This window comes from Biomphalaria glabrata, chromosome 14 (assembly GCF_947242115.1).
Source record: "Biomphalaria glabrata chromosome 14, xgBioGlab47.1, whole genome shotgun sequence".
NCBI classification, from domain to species: domain Eukaryota; kingdom Metazoa; phylum Mollusca; class Gastropoda; family Planorbidae; genus Biomphalaria; species Biomphalaria glabrata.
Window position 1 is genome coordinate 4,140,461 of NC_074724.1, and position 20,513 is coordinate 4,160,973.

General features: G+C 33.3%; 1 protein-coding gene across 1 annotated transcript; it reads right to left on the reverse strand.

Moving 5' to 3' along the window:
* Positions 1-704: 704 nt before the first annotated feature.
* On the reverse strand, positions 705-16,597 carry LOC106063844 (uncharacterized). The gene is made up of 8 exons (XM_013222320.2): positions 16,379-16,597; positions 13,740-13,857; positions 12,851-13,041; positions 11,448-11,655; positions 10,614-10,919; positions 8,545-8,647; positions 6,761-6,845; positions 705-3,936 (listed from the first exon to the last, which is right to left on the reverse strand). Exons 2-8 carry the CDS (start codon positions 13,816-13,818, stop codon positions 3,874-3,876), a joined length of 1,035 nt encoding a protein of 344 aa, XP_013077774.2. The 5' UTR covers positions 13,819-13,857; positions 16,379-16,597; the 3' UTR covers positions 705-3,873.
* Between the last annotated feature and the right edge of the window lie 3,916 nt (positions 16,598-20,513).

Genomic DNA, 20,513 nt, shown 5'->3' on the forward strand with positions numbered 1-20,513 from the left:
GCTATTTAAGTACCACATTATTTTGGAACTCCTGTTGTCAAGTTCTTGAGTTAGATGTGTTGAATTGAGCAGGGTTTAGTAGAGAAAATCCTAACAGTATTGAAATTGTAAGGCACAAAAAAGAACTTAAGGTGCAAATGTACTTCATGAAGGAGGGGACGACAAGAAGTGAAAGTCAACTCAGATCCATCAAAATGACAGCCCCAAGTGCATATCACATGACCAGACAGTCATCAGGTTTGTTAGTCATGAAAACTAAGAATAAAATAGAAAATGCTGGTAATGTGAGACATCACATAAAGCCTTTAAAACAAAATACATCAGCATTTAAAAAAACAGGTTAAGAACTTACTAAATCTTTATCAGTGAGGGAAAGACAATTACTCAAACTGTTATCAGTGAGTTCTATCCCACAATGGAATTAATTCAATGAAGCACCAAGCAGTGAATACAAAGAAAGCCCACAAAGCCTGACTGGCTTACTCTGTCTTTGGGAGGCAAGTTATTGCAGGTTGCTGAAAAACTAATACAGTACAGTCAGTCCTCACTTCATGACAGGTCTGTGACAGAAGAGCTCAAATACAACCAAATGTCAAAGATATGACAGATGGCAGAGAGATATTTTTGAATTTCGCATGGTGCACACAGCAGGGGCAGCACAGTGGAGTGTTGTATAAGATAAGCTGGGCTGAGATGGCTTAGCACTTTTTCTCACACTATATGCATGCACAAGAACTTTTGTTAGTCTTTTTTATACTTCTTACAATTTCACAATCAAAATGTATTCCATCAACATGGTAGACAAAAAGAAGAGTAAAATTCCTACAAAATCTTCTGCTAAGAAACCCAGAAAAACCATTGACATAGACAGGTGATGTGTGTCAAAAGAAAAAAAAGCTACTACATATTCTACTATTAAAAAATAATTACTACCAAACCCAAATCTAAGATCACTAACCATGACTAACCATGCTTAACAGTTGAATTTCTGGTCCCTAACCCCATTGTTAACCAGGGACAAGAGTATCAGACTAAACCACATTCCTTGATATCTCTGGTCATCAGAAAGTTCAAAACAGACAGAAGAAAACAATTTAGCAAAGAATATTCATCATGTACAAGACTGGATTTACGTACTAAATCATTACAAGAAAAACTATTTATGAAATGGAACAAAGATACAAAGAGAAAAAATATTAACGCTTTTGTAAGAATAGATGTGTGGAAATAAGTAATTAAAAATGAAATGAATTAAAGCTCCTTATTAATCTGTATTTAAAAAAAATCAAATTAACAATATTGTTCAAACACACTGGTATAAGAAATTCTACATTACAATTAACTTTAATACGACAAATCTACTTATCTCACAATATTTTGCATATCTCAAGAAATCCACTTTGTCAAGATCTATATTACTCCATGGGCCATCACCAAAACAAAACAAAAAAAAAAATGATTGCAGTGACGTGTCTCAATGTATAAATCATGAGTTTAAAAAATGCTGTGCATAAAAGTTTATTAGAAAACAAAACCATAATTGGTTGCTCTGCATGAAAATGTAAATGGCTGTAGAATTGCCATGAAACAAGAAACATACAAACATTATTGCACATTAGATTTGTATCAAGGCAAAAGAAAGAGGTCAAGCCAACAATGGAACATTTGGTTTTAATGACTAGTCATAAACAGTATTCATTAAAGTCAACAACACCGAAACATTGTTTTTGTTAGAATACAGGGGATGGGGACATGGTGGTGGAGTAGTAAGACATCTGCCTTCCCAGTCTGGTGGTTAATAGTTCGGATCCTATAGCCAATATTTGTTTGGAGGGGTTTTGAGTTTTGAATTTATTTTCATTATTGTTTTGATTATCCCCAAGTCCAACCAGCTTCAATGGTTATGTGATGTTTGTTGATGAAAGTTAGGTGGGCGTTGTGCTTGCTAGAATGTGAACTAGTGCAAACGTAGCAGGTCAACTGAGCATCAAGTGTCCTGAAAACAGTGAAGATTTCAAGGGGACACTTTAACTGAGCTTGAACTAAGCGCTCTTTGATCTATCTCCTTACTGTTCATGTAAAACAAACAAAACAAGTGGCCTGCTAAAGTGACATCAGAATTAAATGGCCTAAAGTGACATCAGAATTAAATGGCCTAAAGTGACATCAGAATTAAATGGCCTACAGTGACTTAATGTCCTTAAAGTATCTACAGAAAAAGATGATCATTACTTGGCCCAGTAAAAAAAAAACATTCACAAGCAGAGAGTGCAAATACACACACTGATTCAGCAGTGCTCACAAGGGAGGTAATCAATTAAAAACAAAAAAAAGTTAAAACTTTACAATGTTGGTAGATTTAGTATTGAAGAAAAAAAAAAATCACAATAAAATATGTCTTGCTGCACTTGATGCATTGAAAATCTTATGGCATGAACACAAAAATACTGTATGTTTTACTAGGTTCAGTATAAGAGATTACTAGATCTCCATAGCTTCATGAATTTCTACACTCTGCCTCAAACTTCAGACTTGAAGGCAAAACTTTATAAAAGAGACCTATAAAAACAAGCAGTTGCTTGCAGAAGAAAGGGAAATGGACCGAATTGTATTTTTTGGGCACATTTTTGTTTCGGTTAAAAGTTAATGAATCAAAACATTGAAGATGGCCAATAACATTTCAAAAGTTTGTACAATAAATTGTTTAAATTTAAAACTGAAGGCCAATTCACAGACTTATTCAATGGATTTCAAAATTGCATCAGAAAAGACTGTGACCTAACTTAAACATTTCTCTTAGAGGTAAATGCTGAATAGATCTAGAATTGCATAAAACACAATATAAACATTTTTTAAAAAGCCAATAAGAAAATGAGGTAACACAACTTCTATAGACATTTATAAAAAGTAGGAGTTCTGCAATAATGGAATACAAAAAGGAGAGAAGAGTAAAACATAAAAAAAAAAAGCTAAATAAAAACTGACATAAAAAATGTGAATAAAAAAAATAGACAAAATATTAATCCTTAACTTGACAAGTTTTCTTACAAAATAATATCAAGGAAACTGCTCTTCAATAGACTCCAGCACACATACAAATCAAGGTAATTAAAACTGCTAACAAACTGGCCTAAAATGAGGGAGTAAGTCAACCATCAGAAATACCAATCTATCCAGAACAGGGGAAGAAAAAAAAAACAGAGACTTACTCAACACATTTTTAAAACTTGTAATTTGTAAAATTGATGACTTCCCCAACAGAAAACAAACAATATATACCATGGTACATTATAAGTTTGCCCAGCCGTTCAGCAAGTGATAAAAACATTTTTAGTTTCATTTCAAAACCACCACAAGACTAGTTCTTTAAAGCTCAAGTGTAAACAGCATACAAAATTATACAACACACAAAATAATTGACAATAAATTACAAAAACTTATATAAAAATACTGTGGTTGCAAACAAAAAATAATTCTGCTAAAAATATATTTCTAGGTTTTAAATTTCCAACATACACAATATCCAGAAACATATATTGCATCTCATGTAGAATAGAGAAACGTTAAACAACAAATAATGCATAGGTTAAAAAAAAATGTTTCTTTTTAATTGCACCGATCTACCCGAAACTAGAAAATGGGGCAGAAGGAGATAGTGTCTTTAAACAACAAAAAGCTTTAGATTGAGTATATTTTAAAAGTAAGAGTTGAAACAATAATACTTTCCTCTTGTCCAATCCCATCATTTCATCCAGAACTTTATTTAATCCATCTTGAGTTGAGTGAAGCTTTTCTGTTTTATCATCCACAAGTTGAAGACAGTACTTTCACTTTTTGATTTTACTGTGTAAGTGTTGGCATTGAAGTGTCTATTTAAAACTCATCACTGCCATCATTCAGTTCGAATGGTGTAGTTTCAGCCCAAAACTTTTGACCCTAAGAGAGCATATGTGTGTAGAAAATGGAAGATAAAGTAAATAATCAGGTAAAAAATATGAAATCTTATTGATTAAAATCTAGTAATAAATTTTTGTTTGCTTGTTTCAACAAGTTCAAATAGCAGCAAACACTTAAATAGCAGCAAACACTTAAATAGCAGCAAACACTTCTTAAGTACTGAAAACTAACTGCTAATATAAAATTTATATAGTTATACTAAAGTAAATAGCCTTGAGTATTAAAAAGATTTCAAATGCAATGCTACTGATAACAATAAACTTAAAAAATGTGTCATTTGACTATAAAGTGGATTTTCCTAAACTAGACACAAACCAACTCACACCTCATTTGCAAATTGTTGATATTGAATTCACATAAAACTAATTGTCAGTATTGTCTTCAAGGCTGAAGATTAAGGAGGAGTGCAGTATTTCACCTGGCTAGGCAGTTCTACATTTTTTGCCACATCCAGCAAAGAAACAACCATTGACATCAGTTTTTTGATAAGAGGATATGGTTTACGGTTTCAAAGGGGTGGGCGCAGTGTCTGCAAAGGGGGAGTTGTGTGGAGTTTATTTTGTATTTAATAGTGGTGTGTGTCCTGTTCTTAGTTGGAAGATTGTAGATTTTTCTTTGCAGGGGAGGAAGTTAATACTGTCCAGTTTGTTAGGCGTAGTCATTTCTCTGTACATGGCTCTGCCTGTGTTTCCTGATGCCCATTGGTTGAGCCACTCCTCTTTGTGATTGTTGACTAACATTGACCTTAGGGTGAGGTAGTTAACAGGTCTATCTGGTTGTTCCATAGATGAACCTGCCTTTGATAGCTTATCTGCCTTTTCATTTCCCATGATGCCAATGTGTCCAGGGATCCACTGTAGTGTAATATTGATATTTAATTTTGATATCATCTGGTGGATTGTCACAATGAGTGTTGTCAACTCTCTTGGGCTGTTTGAGGTGCTGCTGTTAAGTGCTTGCAGAGTAGATTGGGAGTCTGTAAAGACAACAATATCTGATGGTGATTGCACTCCTTCATATAATTTGTTTTCCACTGTCTGGAGTGCTATGGTAATTGCCTCAATTTCGGCTTGGAAGTTTGAGCAGTAATCACCACAGGGTACGCTTATCTCAAAGTGTTTATTTTTAGGGAAGACCAGGAAGGTACCAAGACCAGCATTGATGGTAGCTTTGAAAGCCGATCTGTCTGTATAAATATGGATAGCTGTTTTTTGATAGCTTTCAATTGTTTCAAGCGTGCCTACTTTGAGCTCCAGTGGGTTTGATTCTTTTGTTAAGGTGTTATTTAGTAAATGTGTTTTGATGGTTGGTTGTTTGTAGTTTAGTCCGGGTGTAATGTTTGAAAACCTGGTAATTTTTTTCTCTGTTATTGGGTAGGTGGTGTTTTAGGGCTAGTTCGTCAGTAAGTTGGATCAGAATTCTTTGCTTTTTTTGGTTGTTTTTCAGTGATAGAATTGAAATAAACGGCTGGGATTAATTAGGCATGTACCTGTTTATAATTAGTTACAGTGGCTAATTATGCTTTTATGAAAGAATGCTCTTTCATTTTTTTAAAATTAAACAATCATGTGCATGTGTCTAAACCATTTTTAAAACAATGCTTAAAGGGTCTTATCTCAAAAACTATATTCTTTTTGAAAATAATGATTCCTTCAGGCAAGAAAGTGGCGGAATAAATTGTAATGACTTCCTAACAAAATCAGCATCTATTATGCAGTGGTTCTCATAACCTTGTTGTATGGATCTAAGACCTAGGTACTATACAGAAAGCAACTAAGCTTCTTGTATGCTTTCACTAAAGGTGTAAGCACTACATCATGGAAATATGATGTGAGACCACACTATAAATATTGATGTATGTGTGAGTGCCAGTTTGGAAGGTTTAGAGAAGTTTATTATAGTTTACCTATGGAGGATGATCATAAATCTTTTTTTTGATGTGTTGAGTAACAGAGGTGCTTTCTGAAAAGGCTGTGAAGACCAGCTCAAATGCTAGCTTGTTTTAACTGACATAGAAGAAAGCATCTTGCATGTGTCTTCCGATCAAGACAGCTGGAGATCACTTTACTAAGATTACGGGATACCGGTACATATTTGAGACAAAAAGAAAGCTACTGGAAAAGGAAATCTCCTGCTAAGGACATGGGTAGATGTCGAGAAGATAGATAACTTAAACTGACTGCTGCTTATGTCAATGGTTGATTCTTTGCTGGATGTGGCAAAAAAAATGTAGAAATGCATAGCCAGGTGAAATACTGCACTCCTCCTTAATCTTCAACCTTGAAGACAATACTGACAATTAGTATTGGTGAATTCATTATCTCCAATTCACAAATGAAGTGTGAGTTGGTTTGTGTCTAGTTTGCAAAGAACAATCTACAATTTTCCAACTAAGAACAGGACACACACCTCTATTAAATTACCATCTGAACAAAATAAACTCCACACAACTCCCCCTTTGCAGACACTGCGCCCACCCCTTTGAAACCGTAAACCATATCCTCTTTGAATGCCCCTCCCTAACCCACCTTAGGCAGACCCTACTTCCACTACAGCCCAACATAATCAACACCCTGTACGGCAGTGCTGAACAACTGAAGAAAACAGCACACTTTTTTCCTTGGCACAGTCTGCAAAAGAGCTCACAGCTCAGCAGCAATAAAGCTGGCTAGAAGAAGAAGAATCACTGATACTTAATCTTATCTCTATTACTGATACTTAATCACATCTCTATTACTGATACTTAATCACAAATCACCCAAATAGCCAATTTGAACTGAAGAAGATTAGTTTGACCTCTCACCTGAACACTTTTAGGTCTTATGTCCTGATGAAAGAATTTTGCAAAACATGAAACCAAACAGGCGTTGCGTCTCCAGCACTGAACTCTATAAAAAAAAAGAAAGAAATGTCATTAATAAATTAAAAATCATATTTTTACAATGAAAGAGTTATGGCACCTAATGATTCTCTTGCATAGTAATCAATTGTTTTCTCTTTCCTTATTAAAGCAATCAATTTACATTGCATTAACATTATCAATAGCAAACAATAGAAGTTTGTACTCAATTTTGTGTCATAAGTAAAGCCTTAACTCTTTCTCTCTGTAATTATTTACCACATTCTTGTGGAATCAACGTTGGTATCGTCAGTTAGGAGAGAAAGAGTTAAGCTATTTGAGGTCTTCTGATGTTGTTAACAAAAAAATATTTTCTACAAGTTTGACTACTTCTTTTTGAAACATTAGTTCGCAGAAAAAAATAAATAATTTTTACTATTAGCTATAAACATTATGTTTTGCACCATTTCATTTCATGTTGACCTTTTGAACCGGTTTTGCACACTTTACCTTAAACCCACAGTCCGTAATTAAAAATTTAAAGAAAAAAAAAACATGTCACAAAGGACTATTTGACTTATGGTGAATGACAGTAATAGCGGTGCCATGAGTTTTGTACTTTTTAAAATGGAAAATTGATTTACAAAATGAAAAGACACTCTATTGATTCAGGTGATTGTAATACAAAAAAAAAAAACGACAACAAAACATTAGCTTTGCATGAAGCAGTGAACTATATCTTAAATGATTCTAAGAAATGAACTAGATCTAGCAAATGTTTACAATGATAGTGAAATGGAGATTGACTTGACAATCATCTAGATCTAGAGGAAATCGGTAATGAAGACACTAGATCTACAACTGTACCAGCACCTGATTCATAGAAGGAATGAGGGGTCTACATGCTGGGAAGACTGGCATACCAAGAAAGAATTTTGGAGATAAAGATACTAATATATTTCTCTAAAAGTCTGAATACCAGTAATTTGTTATTGTGCTTGTGTAAGTGTAATTTTTCTTCATGAGCCTAGGGGAATATGAAAGTAAGGGCTGGAACTGAGGTTTCAAAGGGTTAATTAGTATGTATAAATATAAACTAACAGAGAGACCAATTCTCAATAAGTAGATAGTAAAAAGTTGTAGGGGTAAGGAAACAGAATAAGCTCTTCTTTGAGGTCTTACAAAGAAGGAAAAAAAAATCATCTTAGAAGCTGTAGGGTTTTCAATTCCTAGAAATTCAATTTTTCAAACCACAAATTTTTCTTATGTAAAATGTGCAACAAAATTATGTCAATAAAAAATATTTAAAATTCAGGAAATATTTTCTTTTGAAAGTTACACCAATACAGTTATTTGGATTTGTATTAGTAGTTATATGGATAGTTATATGATTGAGTACTAGCGCTCTAAAATCTACTAATGCGAAAAGAAACACTTTATACATCAAAAGAGAGATTTCTGTTATACAGTCGAAAGAAAACACAGACAGTACAAACAAACTTTTTTATAAAAACATTAAAACAACGATCTAATACTTGATAAGACGTTTGGCATCAGAGATATTTAAGTGAACTAAAAAGAAATATACTATGACAGAGCGGCCTGATTAAAATCAGTTGATCACATGTAAAAAGGTATGAGCTCACCACCAAATGTTGAGAAACTCTCACTTCATTTTTGTAATACAAATTTCACTTTTAGTATCAACTAGAGGTTATAAACTATTTTTTTTAGTATCAACTATTTACCTGATGGCCACACAACACAGAACAATAACAAGGGTCAATGGAATAAATACAGCAAAAAAATATCCAACATAGATCAAATGTTTTGAGCTGTCATGGTCAATTTCTGAAAAAAAAAAAAAAAAATAAGTGTAAAAATTCAACAATAAAAATCATTAATCGTTAACTTTTTTTAGTGCAAATTAGTGCCATTAGAGAATGAAATGGGTTGCCTGAATCAGCCTGATTAAGATGCATAAATAGACACATAAAATGCATAGGACGTAATTATCTTCTCATAGAAGTAAGCCATGCAGTCTATAAGAAGAAGAATTTAAATAGTGCTTCAGATTTTAAAGACCTCGTCTCCTTCTTTCAAATCTCCTCAGCAAAAGATTTCAATGTTTCTTTCAATGAAAAAAAAAACAAAAAAACTTTCAGTTAAACTTGAAATAAACTGGGATGTACAGTACTGGTAATTCATTTATACACACTTTGTAGAACATAGCTATATGCCTATAGATAAAAAAGTTTAGATGTTAAAACCAAACAGTTAGTAAAAGAGTTTTCACCTCCTCCAGTCAATGACAGAATTATAAAACAACAGTTTTAGAGGACAGGTCAAGGCAATGTTCATATTGGATGTGTCAAGTATGATCTCAGAATGAACAGAATTCCAAACTTTCAAATGTGGGCATTACCATTTGAAATTAATGTCAAGATACTTTAACTCTTACTGTGTGCAATGTTGTCTAATTTATAATAGGATTTAAACCCTGAACCTGGTGTTGTGACTATTGGAGTATCTGAAATGGAACAGTTACATCAACATCCTTTGACTTCTAAAATAGTTGTAAGAAAACACAAAACTATTAATTTTAGAAAATGGCTTTCTGATCAAACTACAAACACCAATACCTGGCCTGAGTCCACCCAACTCTAATGGATACCTGACATTAGTTTGGGAAATTAAGTGATTGTGCTGGCCACATGACACCCTTGTTAACCGTTGACCATAGAAATAGATGACCTTAACATCATATGCTCTATAGACCAAAAGTTCTGAATGGAGAAACGTTTTAAAAGCTTAGTACAGATATTTAACTCTTACTCTCCTAACTGATGATACCAACGTTGATTCCACCAGAATGTGGTAAATAAAGTTAAAGCTTCTACAGTACAAAATAATCATATTAGCCTAGAGAAGTTTCAAGGGAGAGTATTCAACATAAGCGTGGCAGTGATATCTGTGAATATCTTTTCCCATACATGTATTAGTGTGGAAAATTATTTTTGTATTGCACTCTAAATTTTATATTACAACACTTAATTTATTTTCTCAACTATAAATATGGAGGGTTTCCCCAACCTAGAAAAAAACAAAAATTCACCAACAGGAAAAAACCACTTGACATCACATTGTCAAGAGACCCTACTTAGAGAAGGCTTATTAATCGTGTTTGTTAATGGGTGGAACTTTACTCAAAATAAAAACCACTTAATGAAAACAATTTATAAATATATTGGGCTCATTCTTATCATAGACAAAAATTAATATACATCCTCCAATCAAATTTTAGAAACATTAAAATCATATTCCCTTAAACTTTGCAAAACATGAAAACCTAATAAGTGTGTAGCTAATTTGATTGTATTTGCAAAGGTACAAGCCAACAGTTACAAATAATTTACTTTGTATATTAATAAAATACACTTTGTTTGCCAAATCTTTCATGGAAACCAAACGACAAAAAAAAACAACAACAAAGAAAATATATAAGCATTGTTTTTTTTTATACACCCAAACCAAAGCTCTACCAGATAGTCTATGGTGATGAGTCTTAAGTTGTAGACTTTATTAATATGAAGCATGAGTGGTATTTTAAATAGATGGGTCTTTACATGTGATGTATGAATCTTATGTTACTAGACTTCAATTAATCAAAGAAGATAATTTAATGCAATATGACACTGTGAAGTAGATTTAAACATGTTGAAGCTCAGATACAAGATTCATAAATGCAGGCCTAGCTTATAATAAATGCAGTTTTAATATAACTAAACGTAAATGTAACTGAAATTTCTATTATTACCTTTTAAAACAAAGCACTGAATCACCTTCTCATGTTCTCCAAGGCGGCAAGCCGACTGCTTGAATATGACCAGTGAGTAGTTCTGCACATAATGCCCAGCCTCAAAGTGGACGTGGCTTGTGTTCTGCTGTGGGGTCTGCACAGAGCCATTCAAGGACACTTCCAACCAGCAAGGTGAATATGGACTATGGCACCAATAATCAGCACTCAGTTGTGACCTGTAGATAACCACAGTGCACTCCCCTGGACCTGACTCAACTTTTTCTCCATTTACACTAATCCTTGTCTTAGTACTCTCCAGTGGATCTAAAAGAGAAAAAAATTCAGTTGAATGACCGTGGCCTGGCGAAATCTGACAAAAAACATTTCTTCAATGCTTCTCAGATTGCTTTATGATTTTCTGACACCAGAATGAGTCAATATTTATCTTTATTTAATTACTGAAATTAATTTCTTGATGTGAGACATTGATGTGTATTGCTTTGCAGAATATGAAAGGAGAATCTGACTCAAGTTGAGTTGTATGCTAAGCACCTAAAGGCGGCAAGGAAAATCTCTCCACCCAGGAGTCCACAAAAGAAAATGGACCATAGTGCACTAAGGATGAAAGATGCACTATCAAAATAAAAAAAAAAATAATAATAAAAAAACAAAAACATTTTAAGACTTGAGTAATATGATACTAATGCTGCAAAAGGGGTCTATTTATTTTGTCCATATATACAAATGATGTTATTACTGGATCCCTAGTTTGAAGCCAAGTGCTTTACCACTCAGCCACTGCGCCTACCTTTACTGTAATAATACTAAACAGATTTAAGTAAGAGTGCTTACCATAGATCCCAGGGAGATGGATCTCATTACTAGAAATTCTACTGCCATTTGTGTAGCTTAAAAAAGCTCTCAGTTTAGCATGGCTGTGGGCTGTGATGGCTGTCTGGTTCACAAAGAAATGAAACACATCAGCCTGTGTTGTATTTTGACAGTAACAGGACAACCCATCAAAGCCATTGCATCCTTTATTAGGGTAAACAAAACAAAGCTGAAAAAAAAAAAAGCAAAATAAAAAAATAATAATTTTAGAATACCGGTATTATAAATGCAGTTGCAAGAAAACAAAAATGTAATGTTATCAACATACATATTTTTTATAATTATTTGTTGCCCACTTCATTTGTATTCAGTATGTAATAAGGTTAACTTTGATCATTGTTTTGTATAGAAGCCACTTTAAATAGCTTCTAGAATTGGATTAAAGTTCTTTTCTACATTAAGCTAGGCACTTCTTCTGCATTCTCATTAAGTAGAAGAGTTCAAATGACTAGTCCAAAATTTGAGATGAATTGTGCAGTAATTACCAGATCAGGCAGCTTTCCCTATTTTTTCTATAAGAGTTTTAGGGGCTAGTGTCTTATTCTGGCCTCTCAATAGAGTATGCAGCTTTGAAGGTTATGGTTGGCATTCTCTGGTGACACTCCACAAGGGCAAATGTTTACTATTCCCAATTTTCAGATTTTGGAACATGTGTTGTTTCTTTTTGTTGGGTGCAGTTCTGGGGCAAAAAAATATACATTGCTCTTGTCGAGATAGCCTGTAAAAGGCATCGTTTTTCTTTAAATTCACTATTATTTCTTCATTTCTTTTGGATAAAGAAGTGTTTTCAATTGCTCTAACTCATTCTCCCTTAATTTGCCAGTATGTCAACTTTTTCGTTTCTTTCTATTTCAAAGTGTGCTGAGGTTCATTGGTGAACAGTTTCCTCACTATTTCATAAAGGTTTACAACAGCTGTCCTGAGTTTGGAGTACTTCAAGCTTTAAATGACTGTTTTCACATCAGTCTGGAAGAAAATCTGCAATTTCAAGAATTTTGTAACCACTAAATAACATATTTAAAGTGAAAAGGGAAGGTAAATAGTTTCACTTATCAATTAGGTTAGTACAACTTAGTAACAATGATGTTAAAAAACATTGCCCAATTTTTGGCACATGTCCATAAGGTCATAAATAATAATCTTCAAATCTTTCATGAGTGATAATACAATTTAAAGAATGACATAGCTAGCTTATTCATTTTTTTTGGGGGGGAAGGTTTCAACTTATCAGATATTGTTAACTTAAATAATTGATTCCTATTCAAAAGTTTATTTAGATCTGCTTAGCCATATGACATAATGACTATCACCCTTCCAGTACTAACGAAAATTACTACAGTGAAGGAATAATTGACTAAACTCACTGGTTCAAATTTGGAAACATTCTGTTTCAAGATCTCAAGACTAATGGAGGACAACAAATCATTTTCTCCACTGAAATTGGCCAGTCCTTGAACAACCAGTTTGTCACTTTGATAAATCAAACCAATCTGGCAGCTGGTCACACTATCAGATTGATTGTATTGATATAAGAGAACTTTATCTTCCACTTTATCTGAAAATAGATTAAACAAAAAACAACCAATAAGTGGCAGTCAGATGGCCAAGTGCTTAAAATAAATTCTTGGCAGATCAATTTCTCAGCCCATCTTCAAATTCTGATGGAGCCTGAAAATTTAATCAGGCTTAATTGCGATAACAGGCAGAGAAGTGAAACTTCTCAATCTTCAGCTAAGAATATTTACACAAGCGCATTAAAATATAATAACAGAATGATGTGCTAAACTAATCATTATTTAAAGTCCATTCAGTACTATTGAATCAGGTTCTGAAAAAAATAATACTTTTATTTGCAAGTGGTTTCTGTACAAGGGTGTGAAAGATGGATGCTGAATGCCAAACATGAAAGAAGAATTCAAGAGGAGATGTTAGAAAAACTGCGGGGTAACAGATATCAGGAAAAGAAGACAAATGAGTAGGTATGTACTTTTACAAATCATTACTTTGCCCAGCAGAAAGAGTTCATAAGTAGTTAAAAAAAAAAAACAATGAATATGCAAGACTAGTGTGGCCAGAAAAAAAAACATGAACATTTCTTCACATATTAATTAAGTTTGAACACCCAAAGCGAACAATTTGTATCTCTAACTAGATTTAAATAGTGAATGTTAATGTTGACTGCAGTCCTTTCATGACTAGCCCAACTAGAATAGGAAGAAAATAATAATAAGATAACAAAATTAAGGTTCTCACCTTGACCAAACAAATATCCAGGTAGACTTAGTATAGACAAAGCTACAAAAAGTACTTCATGTGTACTAAAACATTTCATCTTTTCATCAACAATGCTGACTACATCTGTTGCAGGAGTCTTGCAATAGGAAGGAAAATGGAAAAAAAAGTATATTTAGATAAATATATTTAGATCCAGTATTGACGTTATGTAATAAAATAAGTTTTTAAAAGATGAATCAACCACTGTATCTTCCTTAGTGCTATTACAGCATGTCATAAATCTGCAAGGAAAACCAGCTTCGTAGCAGAGTGTAAGTCAAAGATTAACATAATATACAACTACATTGACACATACAAAGGACGTAATTAGGTTCTCGTTCTCTTATTTATAAGATAAGATTTCCTCTTACTGAAGATGGATTTTTTGTGGGCTATTTTCTTCACCTTGTAACCCGAAACACATTATAATATATATATGCTCAAGGCTCTGATATTTCCAAATTAATCTTTATTTCCTAAGCATCCAAAATATAATATATATATATTAATTATTGGACTTGATAAATATATATATATATAATAAAACTTGACAAAACAACTTGTCTAAGCAAGACTGTCTCTGTATTTCAGTTGTATCAATGATCCCAGGCTAATGTCATGTCGCTGGTGCTGTCATTCCCAGTCATACTACTAAATACTAGTATTCTAGATTCTACCCTAGAATTAGATCTAGATCTAGTTAGTTCTAGATTAATATCCATAGATAGCCTAGTCGCCCTAGGATAGATCTCATTTAGATCCAGTAATGTATTATGCTGTAATTATAATGCTATATATTATATTATTAGTATGGCTACGCACCGAGTGACACAGAACAGAGAGAAGGTCCTACACTAGACTGCGTAGACTCAATACTTTTTACTAGTATCTTAGGATCTATAGTCTAGATCTATAGTAGATTCTTATATTAGGCACACCGTATTCGGGAACTAGGTCAAATTTTTATTTTATTTTTTTTATTTGGTGACGGTTTAACTTACAAAAAAACTGAAAGCAGATTCTTATTCTGCAACTAAAGGACTATAAAAATAGCTGTGTTTCTTTGAATTACCACTCATAGTCAAGATTTTATTTTAAAATAAATCAGGTCACTTCATGCTCCTATAATAAACGCAGTTTTTGTGCTTTCTCCTTTAGCACACATCGAGCACCGTTAAGAAACACCACTATGTTATTGCTAATAAATTATATCTGGGTTAATTAAAAATTATTTAGATTGTATTAAAAGAAGTAGATTCACTTATGCAATATGTATTTATAGTATATTGCCTCTCTCTATATATAGATATATAAATATATATGCCTACCTATATAATCTATGTGTAGAAACAGAAATAAATAGACTATATAATTATAGATCTATAAATTAATTATTATAATTTAACAAACATGATATTTTCAACTAGGCTACATGTATTCTCTGTCTCTTTCTTTTAATACCCATCCAAGGACCCTCTTCTTTTCATAATTTGGATGTTTGTTTTGTTACATCCCCTCCCTCCCATAGATGCTTATAATTCTTTTCATGACTCTCTCCCCCTTCCCTCCACTGCCTGTATGATAGGTTGTGACACTACACGCTTAGTGTATACCTCTCCTCACCACCAGCGCTCCCCTGGCGTGATCACCTGCAGTGGGCATGGTCTCTGGCTTCAAATTAGCAGCCCGCACTTTTTCTTTCATTCATAAATTATATATTCTAGATATCTCGATCTAGGTCACATTTATTTATTGAAAAAATCATAGATTTATTAATCCCAATAATATTTCTTATTACGATTTTGCTTTGTGCACTATAGGAGAATGTGTTTAATTCATTATTATTCATTGAAACACCTACTTTTTTAATTTTATTTAACAGCTAACAGTATGAATGTGATTAGAATGTCTTTCTAAAGATGTTTGGAAGCTTATTTTGATAGATCCACCAGCCTACGATCAAACAGGCTCATAATATAGCCTTCATCCCTTATATGGGTATGAATTGCCAGGGGAGGTTAAAACAATAGCTTTACATACTTGGTTACCGAGAATCTAAAAAACAGCCATCTGCTTTGGAAAAGCGGAACAAAAATACAGGAACTTATCTAAAATTGGACATGCACTGTCCCGAAACGTCGTTTTTAGCTCCAAACATAAAAACAAATTAATTATAAACAAAAAAAGCGACGTGTTTCTTAAAGGAGAATTCGATGACCTGTGCCTAATATAAGAAGCTACTATATAAGATCATAGATGTAATTTAAAGAAGGCTCTAAAACTAGGTCTACATTCCAACAACTTACAAGTCAAGCAACATTGATTAAGTTTAAACTTTAGTAATACAATTAAGTATGATTAACTTTAAGACTAAAACTTTTTAGAATAATTATAAAATAAGACTATAATTTAGTAGTTTAACTTTAAGCCAGTTTAAGTTTAAGCTTGGGTTGTAAAACTAAAAGTAACTAAAGTCTAAAGTAAGAGTTAGACTTAGAGTAGTAAAGAGAGAACGAAAGTAACTAAGTCAACTATTCTAGATCTAGATTTCACTAGATAGATCTAATCCTTGATTTGTAGGCGTAGGCTATAGAGTCAAGGATCAAGAATCTACTTACTTTTCTCGTTCCATTCAGATCTTCAAACTTGTCTTTAGTGTTACAATGCCAATGGGAATGTCAACTCCCACGATCAAATATTTACTAGACTTTATCTCACAAAACAATTTCTCTAAGAGTTATCTTTGCATGGTTTATGACCGATATATCGGCCTATTTTTAACGTTTTTATCTAAAGTGAATGACCTGTGTATGTCAGTGCATTTTTTGCCAACTACAAAGATCAACTGTCCCGAAATAAAACAATTTAACCCGTCAGTGTACACAAAAAAAAAACACACTTCTAGAAAACAAGGTAAAAAAAAGGGTAAAGTACTCCTTTCAGACCTTGTAATCTATGGGACAGATGATGTAAAGTCTATCTGTTTCTTTGGTCGACGGTTAACAAAGGTGTCATGTGGCCAGCACATTGCAACGACCAACCGCCTTTACTTTCCCAATTATGTCAGGTATAGGCCTACCTGTTGGAGTTATCCTCTATCTATCTATCTATCTATCTATCTATCTATCTATCTATCTATCTATCTATCTATCTATCTATCTATCTATCTATCTATCTCTCTATCTGTCTATCTATCTATCCATCTCTCTCTCTCTCTCTCTCTCTCTCTATATATATATATATATATATATATATATATGATTCTCTTCATGGCACAAGAGTTTGGACGAGAAGTAGTAAAGGAAAGGTCACTCTTTTATCTCTGCGGATAGAGTTACCCCACGAAAAAACAAGAGGGGGGGGGGGAGAAAAAGTAGTAGCCTATTCACCCGTCACTACGAATGGCTGCTTGGTCGTGCGGTTTGCGCGCTGGAATGTCGTTTGGATTTATCGATAGTCCCGGGTTCAAAGCCTGCCCGCTCCCATCACCCTTTGTCCTGTGGGAGGTTTGGACTAGGAAGTAAATTATCTTCAACTCTGAAGGAACACCCGAAACATGTAAAACATTTTACAAACACTAAATAGCAGCGCCGGACTTAACCATTGTGACCAAGAAGTCATGGAAAGAGAACAAATAATCTACTATGTATATTCACCCGTCACTAAATAGCAGGGCCGGATTTAACAATTGTGGGGCCCTATGCGAAACAGATATCGCGGGGCCAAGTATGGGAAGGGAAGCGGACAATAAGTGAAATTTAAGAGTTTGTATTAGAAAATATATTCGTCTATGCATTTTATTCATTTTTTTACAACGTACAGAATTACTTTACGAGCCTTGCGTGTAGCGAAGTCATACAGTATATCATAATAATACTGTTTCCTACATAGATCACGCTCAATAGCCAGAATTACCAAAAGTTTCAATCTATTTTGAGAATTGTTGACCTCAAGTAATTCTTCATTAGTTTGAGGCGCGAAAAGCTTCTTTTACCAGATTACACAATTACGGCTAATGCATAATGCCGTTTTTATTTATCGCGCATAGGATTGGCTTTTTCAATATTGAATGACACCTCAAAATGACAATTTTTGTCTATATATTTCCGTATTTTCAACGAGTTTTTCGTATATTTTGCAATTTCGAAAGATTTCCAGTGAATCGTTCCCATCTGCACATCTTATCTTATAAAAATAAAATACAGACGTTTCTTCAAAAAAAGAAGATGATTACGTCCTACGCGCCATGCATCTAGTCATGCATATTAACCAATGACTTAAATTCTGCCAGTCATTGGTTTTCCTGGCTGGCTCAGGCAGCCCATTCCATGCTTTAATAGCCCTAGGGAAGAAGGAGCATTTGTACAAATTTATCCCAACATATGGAACGAGGAATGTGCTTTTATCTTTGTGTCTTTCTTAGTATTCTTATTAAATTTTGTTTTTGTATTTGAAGATTATGGTTCAGTGTTTTATGTATAATTGCTACATGTAACAATGATGTTGAATATAAAATATTAAAATAAAAGCTTAGTATAAGTTGTGTGTCATTAAATTCAATACATGTAAATGCATTAAATACATTTGCTTTTGTATATTAATGCTCATGGCGTTCAGATCTAGCCAGGATTAAACGACTTAGCAGAGTTTAAGTTATTAATTAACATGCACGAATAGGCCTACATTTAAAATGCATATGCAAAAGTCGTAATTATCTTCTTAGAAGGAACGTCTGTATATTATAAGTTATAAGATTTTTAATTTACATTGTTTTTCTAAGTAAAAAAAAAAGGCAGAGAAAATTAGTTTCAGTTTTACTATCATTCTGTCCCATTGACTTGTCACTTGCCAGATTGTAAGCCCATCGACCCAAATCACGTTATTAACTTGCGTTTAACACACATAGCTTATAGTGGATTCTTCACATTCCTGAGCTTAATGTTGTCATGTAGAAATTCCCTGTCTAAAAATAACATTAACGTAACTTTTGTGAAGTGTGGATCTCCGTGAGCAGTGGCTCTCACTGTCATTGACTTTGTGACAAGCTATTCATTTATAGGCCTACTATAAAATAAATGATTTTGTTACTTATATGTAGACTATCTTTCTTATATGTCGCAACTGCATACGGCATGACAATGGATTTTTAGATTGAATAGGTTTACTTAATAATTTCTAATTATAAATAATTTGAAATGAAATCGCCTTCATAGGTTTACGCAATTTATTACGCATTAGCCTTTTATTTCTGGGAACCTATGCGGTTGGGTCATGGTCACAATAATGTAAGAATAGCTAGTCAAAAGACGTCAGAATTGGGAAAATCCTTTTTTTTTGTTCAGTGTAGACAAACAATACGTAGCCTATAGAACCATGTGAAAGATAACAAAAAAAAAAGCTACTGATCACTGGATTGAGCCAGTCTTTGCAGTTTTACCTATATACAAACCATGCAATCAATCTGTATTTATTAGGAGAATGTTTACATAAAGATGCAGTTGTTAATCTGTATTTATTAGGAGAATGTTTACATAAAGATGCAGTTGTTGGTGTCAAATTTTACAAATAAAGGTAAGAAGCTAGTTTTTTATTGTTTTGTTCAATGAATTAATCACAGACGCTATTTATTTATTGTCGAATTAAAAAAAAATTCCTTTTTTTAAAACTAAATGCTGAAAGGGAGTTGCGGTTCTTACTCTGTTGTTTTAATATAAGAGATAAGGAGCTTGTTCTAACAAAGCAAACTGTCAGAATACATTGAAAGATATTAGGACACTATATAACCATCTACCAACCTACCTACCAACAAATATCTATCTATCTATCTACCTATCTACCTACCAACAAATATCTATCTATCTATCTATCTATCTATCTATCTATCTATCTATCTATCTATCTATCTATCTATCTATCTATCTATCTATCTATCTATCTATCTATCTATCTATCTATCTATCTATCTATCTATCTATCTATCTCTATCTATCTATCTATCTATCTATCTATCTATCTATCTATCTATCTATCTATCTATCTATCTATCTATCTATCTATCTATCTATCTACCTACCTACCTACCTACCAACAAATATCTATCTATCTATCTATCTATCTATCTATCTATCTATCTATCTATCTATCTATCTATCTATCTATCTATCTATCTATCTATCTATCTATCTATCTATCTATCTATTCTGTCTGTTTGTCTGTAGGTCCATTTGTCCATCCACCCATCTATCCTTCCACCCATCTATCCATCCATCCTTTCATCTATCCATCCACTTATCTATCCGTCATCCACACATTTATCTAGCTCTCTAACTGACTAAATGTTTTATTTAAACAAATCTATTTTTCAACATGAAAAAAATATTCCTCTAAGTTCACTTATGTGACATTTCTTTTTTCAGGTTGATTTGATTCAGCAGTAATATCATCAATAAACTCGTTCATCGTTTTATTGATATTATCAAGATTGCAATACTATGGAAGTTTTACTGATTCTGTAATCTGAGATAGAAGGCACAATAAGGAGATTAGCTTGAAATGTCACTTAAAGGCAACGATGCAGAGATGACTGTCATTGACATTTCGCTACATCATGAAACAAAGCAGCCCAGTTGCTGCCAAGATCCGCCTTATCAATGCAGCCTCTGTCACAAAGTAGTTAAACATTATAACAGCTGCAATGAACCCTTGGATATTCAAAGCAATTTGTGTATAGAACGGATCTGCACCACCCAGCCG